The following is a 14,551-nucleotide window of genomic DNA, read 5'->3' as shown; positions in this document are numbered from 1 at the left end:
AAAATGTAAAAAGCTTCACCCTCTGCTGACCAGAAGATATAAATGCTTACATGTACTGGATATACAGTATGTTGAACTATTGTGTTATATGTCAAGTCAAGTTATGCAGTGAAGCATCTTACTTAGCCACATAGAATGGGTACATATGTGGTGATAGAGAAGTAAAACAGTCATTCAAACAAAAAAAAACCAAAACAAAACAAAAAAATCCCTGCTAGTCAAAATAACCATTCAAATTTACATCAAGGAATACAAATCTGCAAAAAAAAAAAAAAAAAACATTCAGTTGATGCTTCTATCATAAATGCACAAAATCCAAAAAATTGATAACTGCACATGATGAGAAGTGGCCTGTGGTTTGACTAAGTATGGGAAAACAAATATAAGAAATATAAAAGAAATAAGAAATATAAAAGAAAAAAAAAAAACGGCAGCAACCCCAAATGTCTCCACATCCACAACCCACCTGCCATCCCCTCATTCACACTTAATTTTTCCCCTTTTTGAGTCAGTATACTTGAAATGTCTCAGAAGTTAGCAGCACTAATGGATGCTCCCACTCACCCAATAAATGGGGGGGAGGGGTCGGCGGATCAGCCCAGCAGGTCATGTGAATGAGGAAGTGCTCACATCTGTGTCAGATTAAGGTCGATTGAGAGGAAGAGGAGGAGTGCTTGGTTGGTGAATGGGTGAGGAAACCTTCCTTCCCTTCTTTGTTTTTGTTTTTATTTGTTGTTTTTTTTTTGTTTGTTTTAAGTTGTTGGCCTTTCAGGCTGGCCCAAAAAAAAAAAAAAAAAAAAAAAGGAGCTGGTGCTGTTATGGTTTGATAAAAAGCGAGAGAAGAGGATAAGGAAGGGAGGATGGACCACTGGGATATTGGGCAGGGTCATGTTTACACACACTGCTGTTAACTTCACATGACATCAGCTCGCGGAGTGACACACACTCCTCCACGCCTCACATCCGAGCGCCGAGTGAACGTCAGAAGAAGGACCCTCCCCTTGCGACTGTCACGTCCTTTTCCTCTCCCTCTTTCCCCCGCTGCACCCGGTCCGGCGTCCCTCTCCCCGTTCTCTGTCTGTCTGCTCAGTTTGTGTTCCACACAACATTAAGCTGAGAGGAAAAACAACAGCTTTCATTTCTCACATGGAGGGCACGCTGCTGCTAGCCTGGCAAACTGCCGACTGGTTTTGTTTCCTTTTTGAAGGATTTGGGTTTTATTTATGTATTCAGACAGGGCGAACAGAGAGGAAGCAAAGTACTGCAGGCCTGTGGCAGGATTTGATCCTTGGCAGTGGAGGAGTGCAGGGGTCAAAGGGCACGGTTCCTAACACCCTATTCCCTGTCTGCCTCTACAAACATCCAGCACCCAGGAAAGTGGGTGGCAGTCACAGCTCACAAACGAGCCCGGGCAGGATTCAGGTTGAAGGTTGATACTGATACTATTGGACTGAAGCTGTTGAAAGCAAATATTTTGTGCCAGTATTCAATATTTTAAGGTTATAATAAGGCTACTTAAAAGCTGCCGAAGTGGTAATTAGGACACCAAAATTTTCAACTGGATAATGTTAGCGGCCTATTCATGCTGCACTCTGATAGGATTCAAACACGTATAGCTTGTGCATGAAATGCTTCATGAATGCTTCTTAAACTGCAACTGCATCACCATATCCATCATACTGGAAGTTGACAGCATTGCCTGGCCAACATCTGATTTCTAATAAAGTGCCAATATATCCGCAAAACAATAAATAGTTTCAGAAGCAAACTAATATATCTGGCTCTAAGCACAGATGTGAACAGAATAGAGATCGCAACCCCAAGTCACAACTAATTGTACATACTTCTCAGCATTGTAACCTTTATTACATGAAGATGTCTCAGAAGTAAGACAGCATTCACAAAAAAATAATAAATTCTCTATCAAGTGCGTTTCCCTAATAGTCTGAACTTTCTGGCATTTATTGTGTCATCCTACATAGCCGATCCCACCTATCTGGCACCTAAGTAGGAAAAAATAATCCTGCTTGTAATATGTAGGCCATGGCTGGTTCCAGTGCTGACAGCTGAACTCACGTGTCTGGGATATAGAGTTGGCACTGCAGCCTGCACAACTTTCACTTCCACACCTCCCAGTATCAACACTGTCTGTGTCTGTAGATGCATGACATATTGAGGTAATTGAGCTGGTTTGATGCAATATAAAAGATGTTTTACAGGGTGGCTGGGATGTCCCGTGAATACATGTTCACTTTCTCACACACACACACACCAGCCAGGACTGGATTTACTTAAGGCGACAGTGTGCCAGCCAAATGTACACTGTTGAAGTCTACAGGACAGAGGCAAAGAGGAGGAGATGGTGTCTTTGATTGGCCTAGTCGGCTCTCTGACACATTCCTCTCTCCACTGATAGTGCTAAAAGGCTTACAGAGGTTTACTGAACAGTGGCCTGCTTGTTTAATATTACAGCTGACTAATTTTCCATCTCTGTGTAAACTGTTTGTGTTTTATACAATCTCTAGTGAACTACAAGCACTCATATTTCCTGGACCTTTTGCATCCATTTGAATTTTGTTTTGCTAAATCTGCTTTTCCTGTGCACATGGAGCTAATGAGATTTATTCTAGCCCCCCCGATAAAACCTCTATCCTTGAAACAGGCTATCATTATTAATGTTTACACAGCGATTAAACATTTGTGTGCCCTCTTTGTACATTAGTGTGTGTGTTTTCGCAATGGAAAAACCATGCAAATTGCTGTTGCAAGTCTGTAATGTGTTTCCACAGTATCAAGTTAATGTGTGTTTGTGTGCATGTCTCTGTGTGTGTCATCTGTCCATCGTACAGTGGCGCGTGGGCGACAACAGCCGCTGCCCTCCGACATCGCTGTCATCATGTACACCAGCGGCTCCACAGGTATCCCAAAGGGCGTCATGATCTCCCACAGCAACATCATCGCCGGCATCACAGGAATGGCCGAGAGGATACCCAATCTGAGGTAGGCACTGCGTCGTCTGTAGTGCAGTGTGAGATATTTAACCATGGCTCTGTTATAGTGCATTCCCATGTGGATGAATCTGCGGAATTAACACCATACGTTTGTACACTCCTCATATAGGGCTTTAAAGTTTGGAAAAGGATGGAAAATTATATATAATGGCAGGTAAACACAAGTATTACTAATGACATTAATTAAGATTCCTGTCCATGTAGTCAAACAGAGCCAGGCTCCTGCTTTTGTTCATGCTGGAAAGATTCTGGTAGACTTAAATGGAACAGAACCTTAATTCTGTGTCACCTGTGTTTATGGCGCATATGGTCAGTAGGCTTCAATATTTAGGTAATCTGAACAGTGCATGGAGGCACAGCACAAACAAGGACTCACAGGTATAGATTTGAAGGCCCATGAACAGAAATACAAACAGACATTTACAGCGAAAAGACAACATGGCAAAAATGTAGGCCTACATAACAATACTGATACCAGCTTAGAGATTATCAATAGAGAGCAGGCATGAGATAACTTGCTAATTCAGCCCTAAACTTCATGATTTTCAAAAAAAAAAAAAAAAGGGAAGGGGTAAAAAGTCAAACTGCTCAGTACCTGGATAGTCTGGCCATTTCTACTTAAATATGTCTGCTGCTGCTGCTGCTAACTCTCATGAGCTTCTTCACCTGCTGGCCCACTCTCGCCTCCTGCTGCCGTCTCCCATCAGCTCATCAGCTGACATCAAGCCTTGCTTCTCCGCTCTGCCTTTGTCAGGTTGTCTGAAGTGCTCACCATTCGCACCACTGCTTTGTTTCTAGTCAGGTCTAGTTTGAGGATGGCCATGGTTTCTGTAGTCTAGACTTCTAGTGTAGCTGTTAGGGTTGTCACATTACCAGAAATTCAGTAGTCGATACCAGTACCAGTGAATTTCCATGATTCTCAATACCCATTTTGATACCATGTAAAAAAAAAAAAAAAAAAAGAAAAGACAAAAAAAAGAAAAAATCCCATTTACTCCAACATACACTCCTGTGTTGAAATCTGTTGAACAGTCATGTATTTAAGCCTTCAAGTATTTAAAACAAGCAATAAGTCAACTGTGCTTAAATAACAACTTTTCAGATTGCACAGAATTTCAATTGCAGTATCCAGCAGAGACAAGAGAAGAATATGGTGATAATAAACAGGCTTATACATAATTAGAAAAAGAAACAACTATTTCATGGGAAATTTCGATGGCACCATTTGCATATTTCGTTTTGTGAATTTATTATTATCTCCTGAGCATCCGCCTCCAATGCAAAATCCTCTTGCTGTGTGTCTTGCTGCTCCAGCGGCACCTGGAGCCATCTTTTCATGGGCGCACACTTGAACAAGCATAAATCATATGTATACTGCAGCCCGCCGATTTCAGAAGAATAAGTTATGGCCTGCTGATGGCTAAATCTAAATAAACACTAAATCTAAGCAAATACATGGTGTCTAGGGTACCTACAGTCCCATAGAAAAATGGGTGCCGTCATATTTTTGGACAATTGTCATCGACTTGGTACCGAAGAGTCGGTTCTTGTGACATCCCTAGTAGCTGTTCCTGTTGCAGTCTAGTCAGTCTACCTTGCTGACCTGCATTGCTACTGCATTTGTCAGTAAACACTAGTCATCGTTAACTTCAGTCTCTGAGACTTTGTAAATCTTTTTTTTTTATTCAGTCGTCTAAGGCAAATGTCTACAGTCCAGACTGAGACGCAGAAATCCAATGTGGAAATCCAATTGGAATCGCATGTCAAACCACCTCCAAATGTGGTTTGGATCGAATCTGCAAAAATCGCATTTCATGTGTTTTTTGCCTGTCCAGACTATCTAAATCAATCAATCTCTCGTCAACAGCCAAATAAAGCAAAATTAGGTTATGAGTATGGGATTTTAAAATGGAAAATGTCATTTTTATTACATTTTGGCAAATGTCTTCAATGTCTATTGTTATTATGACAGGGACTCATCATAAAAACAAATCCACTACCAGATCAAAAACGTAAACTAAAAAACTTTACACACAACTTTAAATTAAAAACAACAACAACAACAACAACAAAAAGAAATGTAAGTGTAAATAAGAAATAGCGGAAGTGACTGATTACTTTCTTTTTTTTTTTTTTTAATTGTCATTGTTGTAATAACATGGAATGACACGGCAGGAAAGGTGCTAATTCATTCTGAAATATTAACAAACATGGTGGACACAATTATTAAAGCCTGGAAGTGAAACCCGCTGGATGTGAAGAAGCTTGCAGTGTAACGTTAGCCATCCTGCTGCGTTTTAACCCGACCTCAGAAATGTTCAGCTTAACTCAGTAACAGGATGTGATGTTTTGCTCAACGTAAAAATCTTTCCAGTGCATGCATCCCAGCCCACCGTGCAAAGAGACGTCCAACCGACGTCTTCAATGCGTCATTTTTGGACGTCCAATTTTGGTACCTCTTTTGGTACCTGAATGTGCAGACTGTAACGCCAGACGACGTCTTTTTTCGACGTCTACCGAACATCCAGTGTTGACGACCACAGGACCTCCGTATAAGGGCTAATTGTAGTCCAAATGTGGTCGTTGTGGACGTCTTTTCAACGTCAAATTTAAACTCATTTTAGACAGTTTTTATACTGCTTCTGTGCGCATTCAAATATTGAACGTCTTATCAACGTCCAGTTGAGATCGTAGTGTGATGTCCAGATGCACAACCTATTTCGGAGGTCATGTAGACGTACAGATAAGTTCCTAGACTGACCAGCGCGATATGGACCTGATCTGGCGGTCCAATAGACGTCGGATGTTTGGTGGGATTGTATATTGTTGTACCCTTCCTTTTCATAAGTATCTTAAATCCCCCAGTGTGTATGGCGCTATATTATTTAACAACCCAGGCCAGTGATTTTCAGTCCTGAGAAAACCGCCTCAGCATTTTTGCAGCAGAGATGAGCTGTTTAGATAGCATTATATCAGCACAATTAAGAAAACAAATTCCTCTAATCTGCCGTTTCCAACTCCCACCTCTCCCCTTGAAGTAATCTCCACCCCCGCTGGTTCCATGCAGCGTCAGCACTGTTGATTTAGAGGTTGTCTGATAAAACTAGGGAACGACGCCGAATGATCTGTTGGGCCGGCTTCCTGGTCGGGGCCTCCATGTCAGCCGAGCACGTGCAGAGGTATGGTTCTCAAAGGCCGGTCAGCTAACCAGCATCAAGTAATGACAGAAGTGTTTAGTTTAGTTTAAAACAGAGACCAACGCTCCTCTCAGGGGAGCGGGACGGGGGTGAGAGGAAATGCAGGAAGGAGGGAGCGGAGCATGGAGGGAAAATCCGGGAGGATGGGAGTTGGGGTGAGAAGGATGGAGGTTGGAGGGGTTATGTCCGTTACGATCTCAATCGGTGTCCCAATGAAAACGATGGCTTTGCTTTGTGTATTTTGTCTTCCGATTGTGTAACCCCCCCGCCCCCCCATCCTCCCTTCATGTATGCCATGAATTTCACACACATCTGCTGAAATGTGATTCCAGCAGATTCTGGATGGATGATTGTATCGAGTACATTTGGTCCTTAGATGAACCAGATGTACTTTTGCCCTGCCAAATAAGTAGCCCATAAATCATTTTTAAGTTCAAGCAAAAAATAAAAAAGATGGCTTGCATTTTGCAGTTATGCTGCCAGTAGTATTTTTGGTACACGGAATTCATCTTGTAAACATGACATTGATATGATTCATGCTCCGAAAGAACATAATGGTTCGCATTAAACATGATTATCGAGCAGATTATGCAAATATGTAACATTAATTTAGCTTGCTGATATGAACTACATCTGCTGCTCAATTAAAAAGATATTGATTAGCTGTTGTTTTTTTGTTTTTTTTGTTTTTTTTTTTGTTTGTTTGTTTGTTTACAGCGAAGAGGACACCTACATCGGCTACCTGCCTCTGGCCCACGTCCTGGAGCTGAGTGCTGAGCTTGTGTGTGTTTCCCACGGCTGTAGGATCGGCTACTCCTCACCTCAGACTCTGGCTGACCAGGTACAGAAAAACTGTCACTGAGAGAGGATTGTACCCTTTATCACTTGACAAACGTAATTCATACTGCATACCCATACTACTTAAAAAAAGGGGGAATTCTATGAAGAAGGGGAATGACATCCATTTTCAGCGTTAAAACGTCTTTCTCCATCCCTCGAGGAGTACTGGGATCATAAACAAAAACTTTGACTTGGTTCCAGAGCTGTAATTGCCAGCTGGATCGGGGCCATCGTGCTGAAAAGTGGCAAATTAATATCTGAGGAATGTACCTGACCTGACCTGACCCCTGAAGGGTAGAGAAAATATTATACTTCTTAATATTTTAATTCAAAATGGCAGCATTCCCTTTTAAAGGAATACATCGGCTCTTACCAGATCTGTGAACAACTTACTCTATTGCAACAAGAGGATTGGTAACAGTTTCGTCACTGTGCTACAGTCAGGGCCTTGATTCCTCCTGAGTTCACTCATCCTTGAAGTGTATGTGGAAATCAAGCTTTTCCTTTCATTGTATGTAAATGCATCGTTGAATAAAGATCAGAAGGAGCACTGATTTGAAAGTGTGTTGTCACTGTTGTGATTTTTACCATTTTCTTTCACATCTAGTCAACCAAAATCAAGAAGGGGAGCAAAGGAGACACCAGCGTCCTGCAGCCCACCCTGATGGCAGCTGTCCCGGTAAGACAAGACCAAATAAAAACTGTGCATTGAGGAAAGGTGCTCTTTGGAGAGGGATATATGTTGTGCAAAAAAACAGAGAAAAATTCCAAGGCACTCTCTTAGAAACAGTAAAATGCCTTTATTAAACTGGCATTGTCAAAGTGACATACTAAAAGCAAACTCCGACGCGTTTCGGCATCAAGCCTTCATCAGGGAGTCAAACAGAGTATTCTCACGAACACAGTTCTTTTGTCTTGGTGTTCAACCAATGACATGCGTCCACTACGTTCCTGTGAAGCAAAGTGGGTGTGGAACAACCTGCCCATGCACAGAGCATGGCTAGGCTCCACCTTACAGGTATTCAAGCTGACTAGGACAGAGAGAAAACGGAGAGAAAAGTTTTTCTCTCCGTTTTCTCTCTGTCCTAGACAAAAGATCTGTGTTTGTGAGAATACTCTGTTTGACTCCCTGATGAAGGCTTGACGCCGAAACGCGTCGGAGTTTGCTTTTAGTATGTCACTTTGACAATGCCAGTTTAATAAAGGCATTTTACTGTTTCTAAGAGAGTGCCTTGGAATTTTTCTCTGTTTTTTTTTTTTTTTTTTTTTTGCAAAAACTGTGCATTATATAATGTTTGCTAAGCCTGTGCATTGATCCCTGCAATTCAGTCGCTCTGTTCTCCGTCTGCTTCAGAAACACTCACTCTGGGCTCGACACTGGGCCTCGTCTGACTTAAGTTCAGCTTTCACTTTGTCTTTGTTCACAGTCCAGCTGGTGTTGCAGTGACAGTGTCCAGCAGGCCTTGGTCGCTCTCTTTATTGGCTGTGACGTAAATCAAACCCTCTGGCTCCTGTCTCTGGCCAACTCTGCTCTCTGTCACTTCAGCATTAGAGTCTCATCACCCAGGCTTCAGCAGCGATGACGCTAGGACCGTCTTTATTCAAGCTGTAGCATGGCTGTATTTTGTCAAAGGCAACTTTTTCAGCAAAAAAGAGGAGTGAGCACTTTCCATAAGTGGTTTATTGGTTTTTTAAGGGTTTACAGTGAAGAGAAAGAGGAAGAAACAAACGTAGTGATACATACTTTGGGCTGGAAAAAGAAGCCTTGCAGTTACTGTCACTTACGATGCTTGAACTCATCAGGAAGTAGTTGAATGGGTGATGGAGGAGCCTTGATAATGTCATGGAAAAAAGCTTAACTTTGCTGTGAAAACAAATACTGATGAGCCACATGAACTCAGAAGCCGAGTCTCTACTATATATTTTACGCCAAGTATGATATTCAGATTAGTTACAGTGAGAGGAAATGAGGTACAAGTTTTTTACACTTGATTAAGAGCAAATAATTTTTGCCACTAAAGAGAATCATATTGTGTTTCATATATGTGCTTCCTGGTCTTGCTTTATCTGGCTGTTATTTCAATGTTGCGTGAAAACTCACTTTGGCATCGAAAACCAGAGGAAATTCTGTCTTTGTCTTTAATATTATTTGTTGACCTTTAAAAAAAATCCTCAGTTCACTCTGACCAAATAAAACCCGTTTTTAATCTCCTTTTTAAAATGTAATCTTGAAACGTTAGTTGAGCTAAAGCAGCTAAAGTACTTTCAAATAATAACATTACTTTTTTACATTTCCTATGTCAGAGCATTTATAAGCAGACAGAAACAAATCATATTTTGGGAAATTGGGGACACAGCCATGTCAGAAATTCCATGTCCGTTAAAGTGGAGATTAAAGATATTTGCACATTTCCGATCAGTGAATGCATTGTGCTCACTTGCATAATAACAAACATTTTCAACTTGCATCGCTTTAACTTGCATCCAGTGCACATCACAGGCCTGTTTGTTAATTTGTGATAGAGTACATTCAGATGTCTAAACCCTGGAGATAAGACTGTCTGTTCAGAGCAATTGCGCCATCAAACTTATCTAAGATGCAACATTCATGATATCCAGAGGGAAATTGGAAATGAGTAACCATCTGAAATTGAGAAATTGGGATTAGTAATCCATGGCTAGTGGTGAGACTGGAGACTGTAAGCACCTCCCTCTGTATTCTCAGTGTGTCTCACCATGAGGGGCCCCCCCACCCCCACCCCACATCTCCCAGGGGTCGCAGTGTAAAGGGCAGAGGGCCCCAGTGTCTGGAACCATTCACAGCTGTAAACAGAACGTGAGAAAGCCCCGTGTGGTTATCCCCACGACTCACACACACGCACACACACACACATGCATACACACAAATTGTTTGCTGTGATATGACAACGGGCTGCTGCTTGAATTCCAAGCGGACTTCCTCTCTCTCGCTGCTTTATCTTCACACACACACACACACATGCACGCACGCACATGCACGCACACACGGCGACCAGCTGGTTTTTATTGTTTGTTGTTTGTGCCCTTTCCCCCATTTAACCATAACCCAGGCTTTTAAGACACTCTGCTGAATTGGATAATGAAGTGTTCTTGGTTTTAGAGGGGCTCGGGCTGTTCCCTCCACTACAGGCCCTTTGACAATACGAAACCAAGGCACCAAGTCGAGTCACGCAGACCTACGACTGGGTTGTAGCCAGGGCACACCATGATACCAATTCATCCCATTCCCACTCTCCCATTCCTAATCCCATCCATTTCTATCACTAATTCATCCCAGTTCATCCTGTAAAGAGAAACCTGAGAACACAAATTCCAGTATCTCTAGGAGTTTCTGGTTTTGCATGTCTAATAATTAATGTAAATTCAACCAGACCTTGCAATATTCTCTATTATGCAGTACTACTGCAGTTTTTCCATATGAAATGGCAGAATCTACAGAGTATTTGTATTTGTATTTTTTTTTTTTTTCAGGTATTGCATTAAAATGGACCAGTCAAACCATACACTGACAAACAAGTCATTCATGGTCATTATAGTGTCTTTGAAGTCACTCTGCAGTTTTTCATGTCTGCTGTGCCCAGGGACTCACTGTTGTGTGTTGCTTACTGGTTTAGTTGGTTGGTTGTTGTTATTAATGCATTTGGGCCTTTCGTGTTATGCAACCAAACTCTAAGAGCACATGTGTTGCCAATTGTCCAGTTTTCTTCCTCCGGACATCATGAGGTGGCGTGTTAAGAGAAAAGATTATGTTGTTCTTTTAAGAGTTATCTTACTTCATGTAATGTTTAATTGTGTTATTAGGCACTTATTAGCAAATTATGGTGTTCACTGCTTTGATTGCTAAATAAAAATCCATGCTAAATAAGCTCTGGGACCACAGGCCTTCTGGGAACATCAAAAAAGCTCCACTTCAACTTTGTTCTTGTCCCAATAAAAAGCAAACTATGCTAACAGTGGGTGAAAAAATAAATTAATAGTGCACTTAAGCGCGCTCTACAAAGCAACCATAAATATACCAAAATATACCAAATATCCACGGCATGCACCTCTGTGAGTTGAAGCTGGCTTGTATTTGTTGTAAAGACATTGTTATCATTGCCTTGGTTATCTGTGGCCATAGCAATGACTGGACCCTCCATATTTAAGGTGTCAGAGCTTTGTTTGGGCTCAGAGCAGAGCCCCATATTAGGAGCTGCGAGAGCTACACAACTGTACAGCATCAACACTTGAATCTCTTAGCTGGGCCGGCGGCATATGTACAAAAACAGGATTTACTGACCAACATTTTCCATCTTATCTGCCCCCACTTTCTCACTGCCTCTTTTTATTTCCATGATTTTCTCTCCTCTTCATTGTATCCTACTTTATGGCTTCCTCGAAATCTTACCCATGTGCTCTCTACTCATTCTATTCCTCGTTTCCTTGCACTCTCTCGCGTTCTATCAATCTCTTCTCCTCCCTCTCTTCTCCAGGAGATCATGGATCGTATCTATAAAAATGTGATGACCAAGGTGGAGGAGATGAACCATGTCCAGCGAACACTATTTACTCTGGCATACAACTACAAACTGGAGCAGCTTGCCAAAGGATACAGCACACCTCTGTGTGACAAGTAGGTCACATGAGGAGATGAATATGAAAACACACACACACACACACACATAAAAATGACTGTGTTCATGTCCTTGATTTCAGATACTACATGAACATCATTGTGAAGATCAGTGTTGCTTTCCAACTCTCGTGCCATCTGAGGACTTTGACTCAGACTTGGCTGCATTTCTGCTGCACATGTAGGACATTAGCCAGTTTGCTAGGATTTCTACATAGCAGGGCAGTGATACTGGATTATCTCACAGCACTTGTCAGACAGCTCACGATAAGCAAGGGTAGTGTGTATTTCCACAATGTCAACTTTTAAGGTACTAAGAAACATATTTACTTTAAAGTAAGGGTGCTCCAATCTGGAATTTTGGGCTGATCATCAATCGCTGGAAGCAGTATTGGCTGATACCAATGACAGGGTCTATTTGAAGCCTTCTCTTTGTCATGTGGCAGTATTTATTTATTTAACTATTTCTAACAACATTTTATATTACCGTATTGACCCGAATAAAAGACGACCCTGATTTTAAGACGACCCCTCTTTTTCGAGACCCTTTTTTGGAAAAATACTTTTTATATGGGCATTCTGCCAGGAGTGGACTTACCATTAGGCAAAACTAGGCGGTTGCTTAGGGCCCCAAGTTCCTGAGGGCCCCATAAAACTCCTCATACACTTATGGTTAATACAGTTATTACTTATTTGCGCACATTAATTATGTTTTTGATTAAAATACTTTTGCTAAAATGCCAGCAGAATGCTTATTGTATTATGTGTGTCTCAGGGCCCCTGTTTTGTGTGTTGTCCTCTCATCTCAGAGGGCCCCATGCCTGCCTTTGCCTTGGGCCCCAAATTTCTTAAAGCCGCCACTGCATTCTGCAACACCAGCCCATGCTAGCTTTGAACTCAGTGCGGGGTATGTTGAGCTCTGTGGCAGCTTCAAGTGCTTTCTGCTGCATCACAGCCCTCGTAACGGGCAGTCCTTCACTACGTTTCTCATTCACAAAATCGCACACCCTCCTGTCAGTCTCGTTGAATCGACCAGTTTTTGGTCCACGAAAAGTCCTTCTCTGGCTGTGGGCATTTTTTAGCTCTTCTTTCTGAGACCGCCACCGTCTCACATTGCACTCATGGCCAGGGTTAAGGGATATTTATTTACCTTGACAGTTTCGGAGGTAACTTTAGAAAGCGTCCAACTGACAGCCGGAGCGGCATGTCAGCTGGCTGCTACATTCAACAGGGTGGCGGCGCACACCGGCCGGCCCACCTGATGCCGCCCGGTGCCTCGGTCAGCACCGCACTCCCCCGGTCAGGTCTGCCGGATATGACAGGTGTGCGGCGCACACAGACTGCCATACCTTTCATCATAAATCAACTTTTGTTTATACGCGGTTGCAGCAGCACCACGGACAGCGACACAGACAACATGTTTGATTATTGATTGCGCGACGCGGCCATTCGCCGGTAATCGCGCCGCGCATTAACCGATTTTGCGGAGGCAGGAGGAAAGTTGCATGATTTACGTTGTATCCACGTTCGCCCGCTGCGTGCGTGACCGTGCATGTGCTCGTGCATGAACGCCCGTACCGTGCTGGAGCACACAAGTGTGCTGTATTCAAGCACGGAACATCAAGTAGCAAGTACAATACATGTGTATTTGCTTAGACCCCCAATATAAGACGAGGGCGTTTTTTCAGGGCATTTTCAATGGAAAAAATATTGTCTTATATTCAGATCAATACGGTACATTCTAAAATTAAGAGATGAAAACTATCATGAATTGACAACATTATTTGTTTATTGGCTTAAACTTAAACCACCGTAGCCTACACTTGGTTATTGGGAGCATCTTAAAGATATAGCAAAAATCAATTCCAGTCGACAAAACAAAACACAGGGACTATCAATTTACTCCAACTTTAAAGACCATAAAAACTGCAGCAAAACAAGGTTATCGCCAAAATACTGATTGAAGTCAGTCAGCCCTCAAATTTTCCCTGCATTTTGGAGAGTGCCCTGCAAGAAATGAGAGACAAAAAAAGCAAACTTGTACTTCTACACCCGTGTATTTTTCAAGGTCTGTAACTTTTCTCCCTCTAGTGCTAACTAGCTTTGAAAACTCATCAGATTCCTTGACATGACTAACATGTTTGATGAGGTTCCTGATGTTGACATTTCCTTGGAATTCATCTTGCAAATTGCAAATTTAGGTGAAACTGCCAGACTAGTGAAGCCATTTGAGTGGCATGTAGAGAAATTGCCTCGCATGTTTTGGATCATCATCATGTTTTGGATCAGCTCTTCTGATCGGCCTTTATTAAGACCACCGATCAAACTATTTAGAATGAATATTGGCTGATGACAGTCAGTGATCAGAGCACCTTTAGGCATTGTTAAGACATTGTTAATGTTTTTTATAAGGTCAAGATTCATAGGATTTCCTCAGCTGAAAGAAGGATGTGCAGTCTCTCAGCTGAAAACATGAAGATCACCAAGTTCACTAGAAGTTTTCATGACATCAGCGATATACATCCTAAATTATACAAGTACAGTTTATCCATCCCTCCCTCTGTGTGTCCAGGCTGGTGTTCAGGAAAGTGCGCTCCCTGCTGGGTGGTCGGACACGGGTGCTGTTATCGGGTGGCGCGCCGCTGTCAGCTGCCACTCAGCGCTTCATGAACGTGTGTTTCTGCTGCCCGGTGGGACAAGGCTACGGCCTGACTGAGACCTGCGGCGCTGGAACCATCAGCGAGCGTAAGCAGTGCAGCAAAGAGTCTAGCATGCAATTACTATACACTTTAAGGAATGCATTTCAAGTCAAGGCAGGTTGATTTACTGTTCTGTTACTTTACCCTACAGAA

At 42.3% G+C, this 14,551-nt stretch overlaps 1 protein-coding gene across 1 annotated transcript in view; it reads left to right on the top strand.

Moving 5' to 3' along the window:
- The window catches only part of acsl3a (acyl-CoA synthetase long chain family member 3a), a 39,777-nt gene that overhangs the window by 17,678 nt on the left and 7,548 nt on the right, over positions 1-14,551 (top strand). The window contains exons 7-11 of the mRNA XM_030066321.1: positions 2,850-3,000; positions 6,926-7,049; positions 7,656-7,727; positions 11,560-11,699; positions 14,272-14,444. Coding sequence (XP_029922181.1) covers positions 2,850-3,000; positions 6,926-7,049; positions 7,656-7,727; positions 11,560-11,699; positions 14,272-14,444 — 660 coding nt within the window. The remainder of the gene's footprint in view (positions 1-2,849; positions 3,001-6,925; positions 7,050-7,655; positions 7,728-11,559; positions 11,700-14,271; positions 14,445-14,551) is intronic.

Source organism: Myripristis murdjan, chromosome 13 (assembly GCF_902150065.1).
Source record: "Myripristis murdjan chromosome 13, fMyrMur1.1, whole genome shotgun sequence".
Lineage (NCBI taxonomy): Eukaryota > Metazoa > Chordata > Actinopteri > Holocentriformes > Holocentridae > Myripristis > Myripristis murdjan.
Note: the sequence above shows the minus strand (reverse complement) of the source record. Positions and strands in the feature narration are given on the sequence as shown.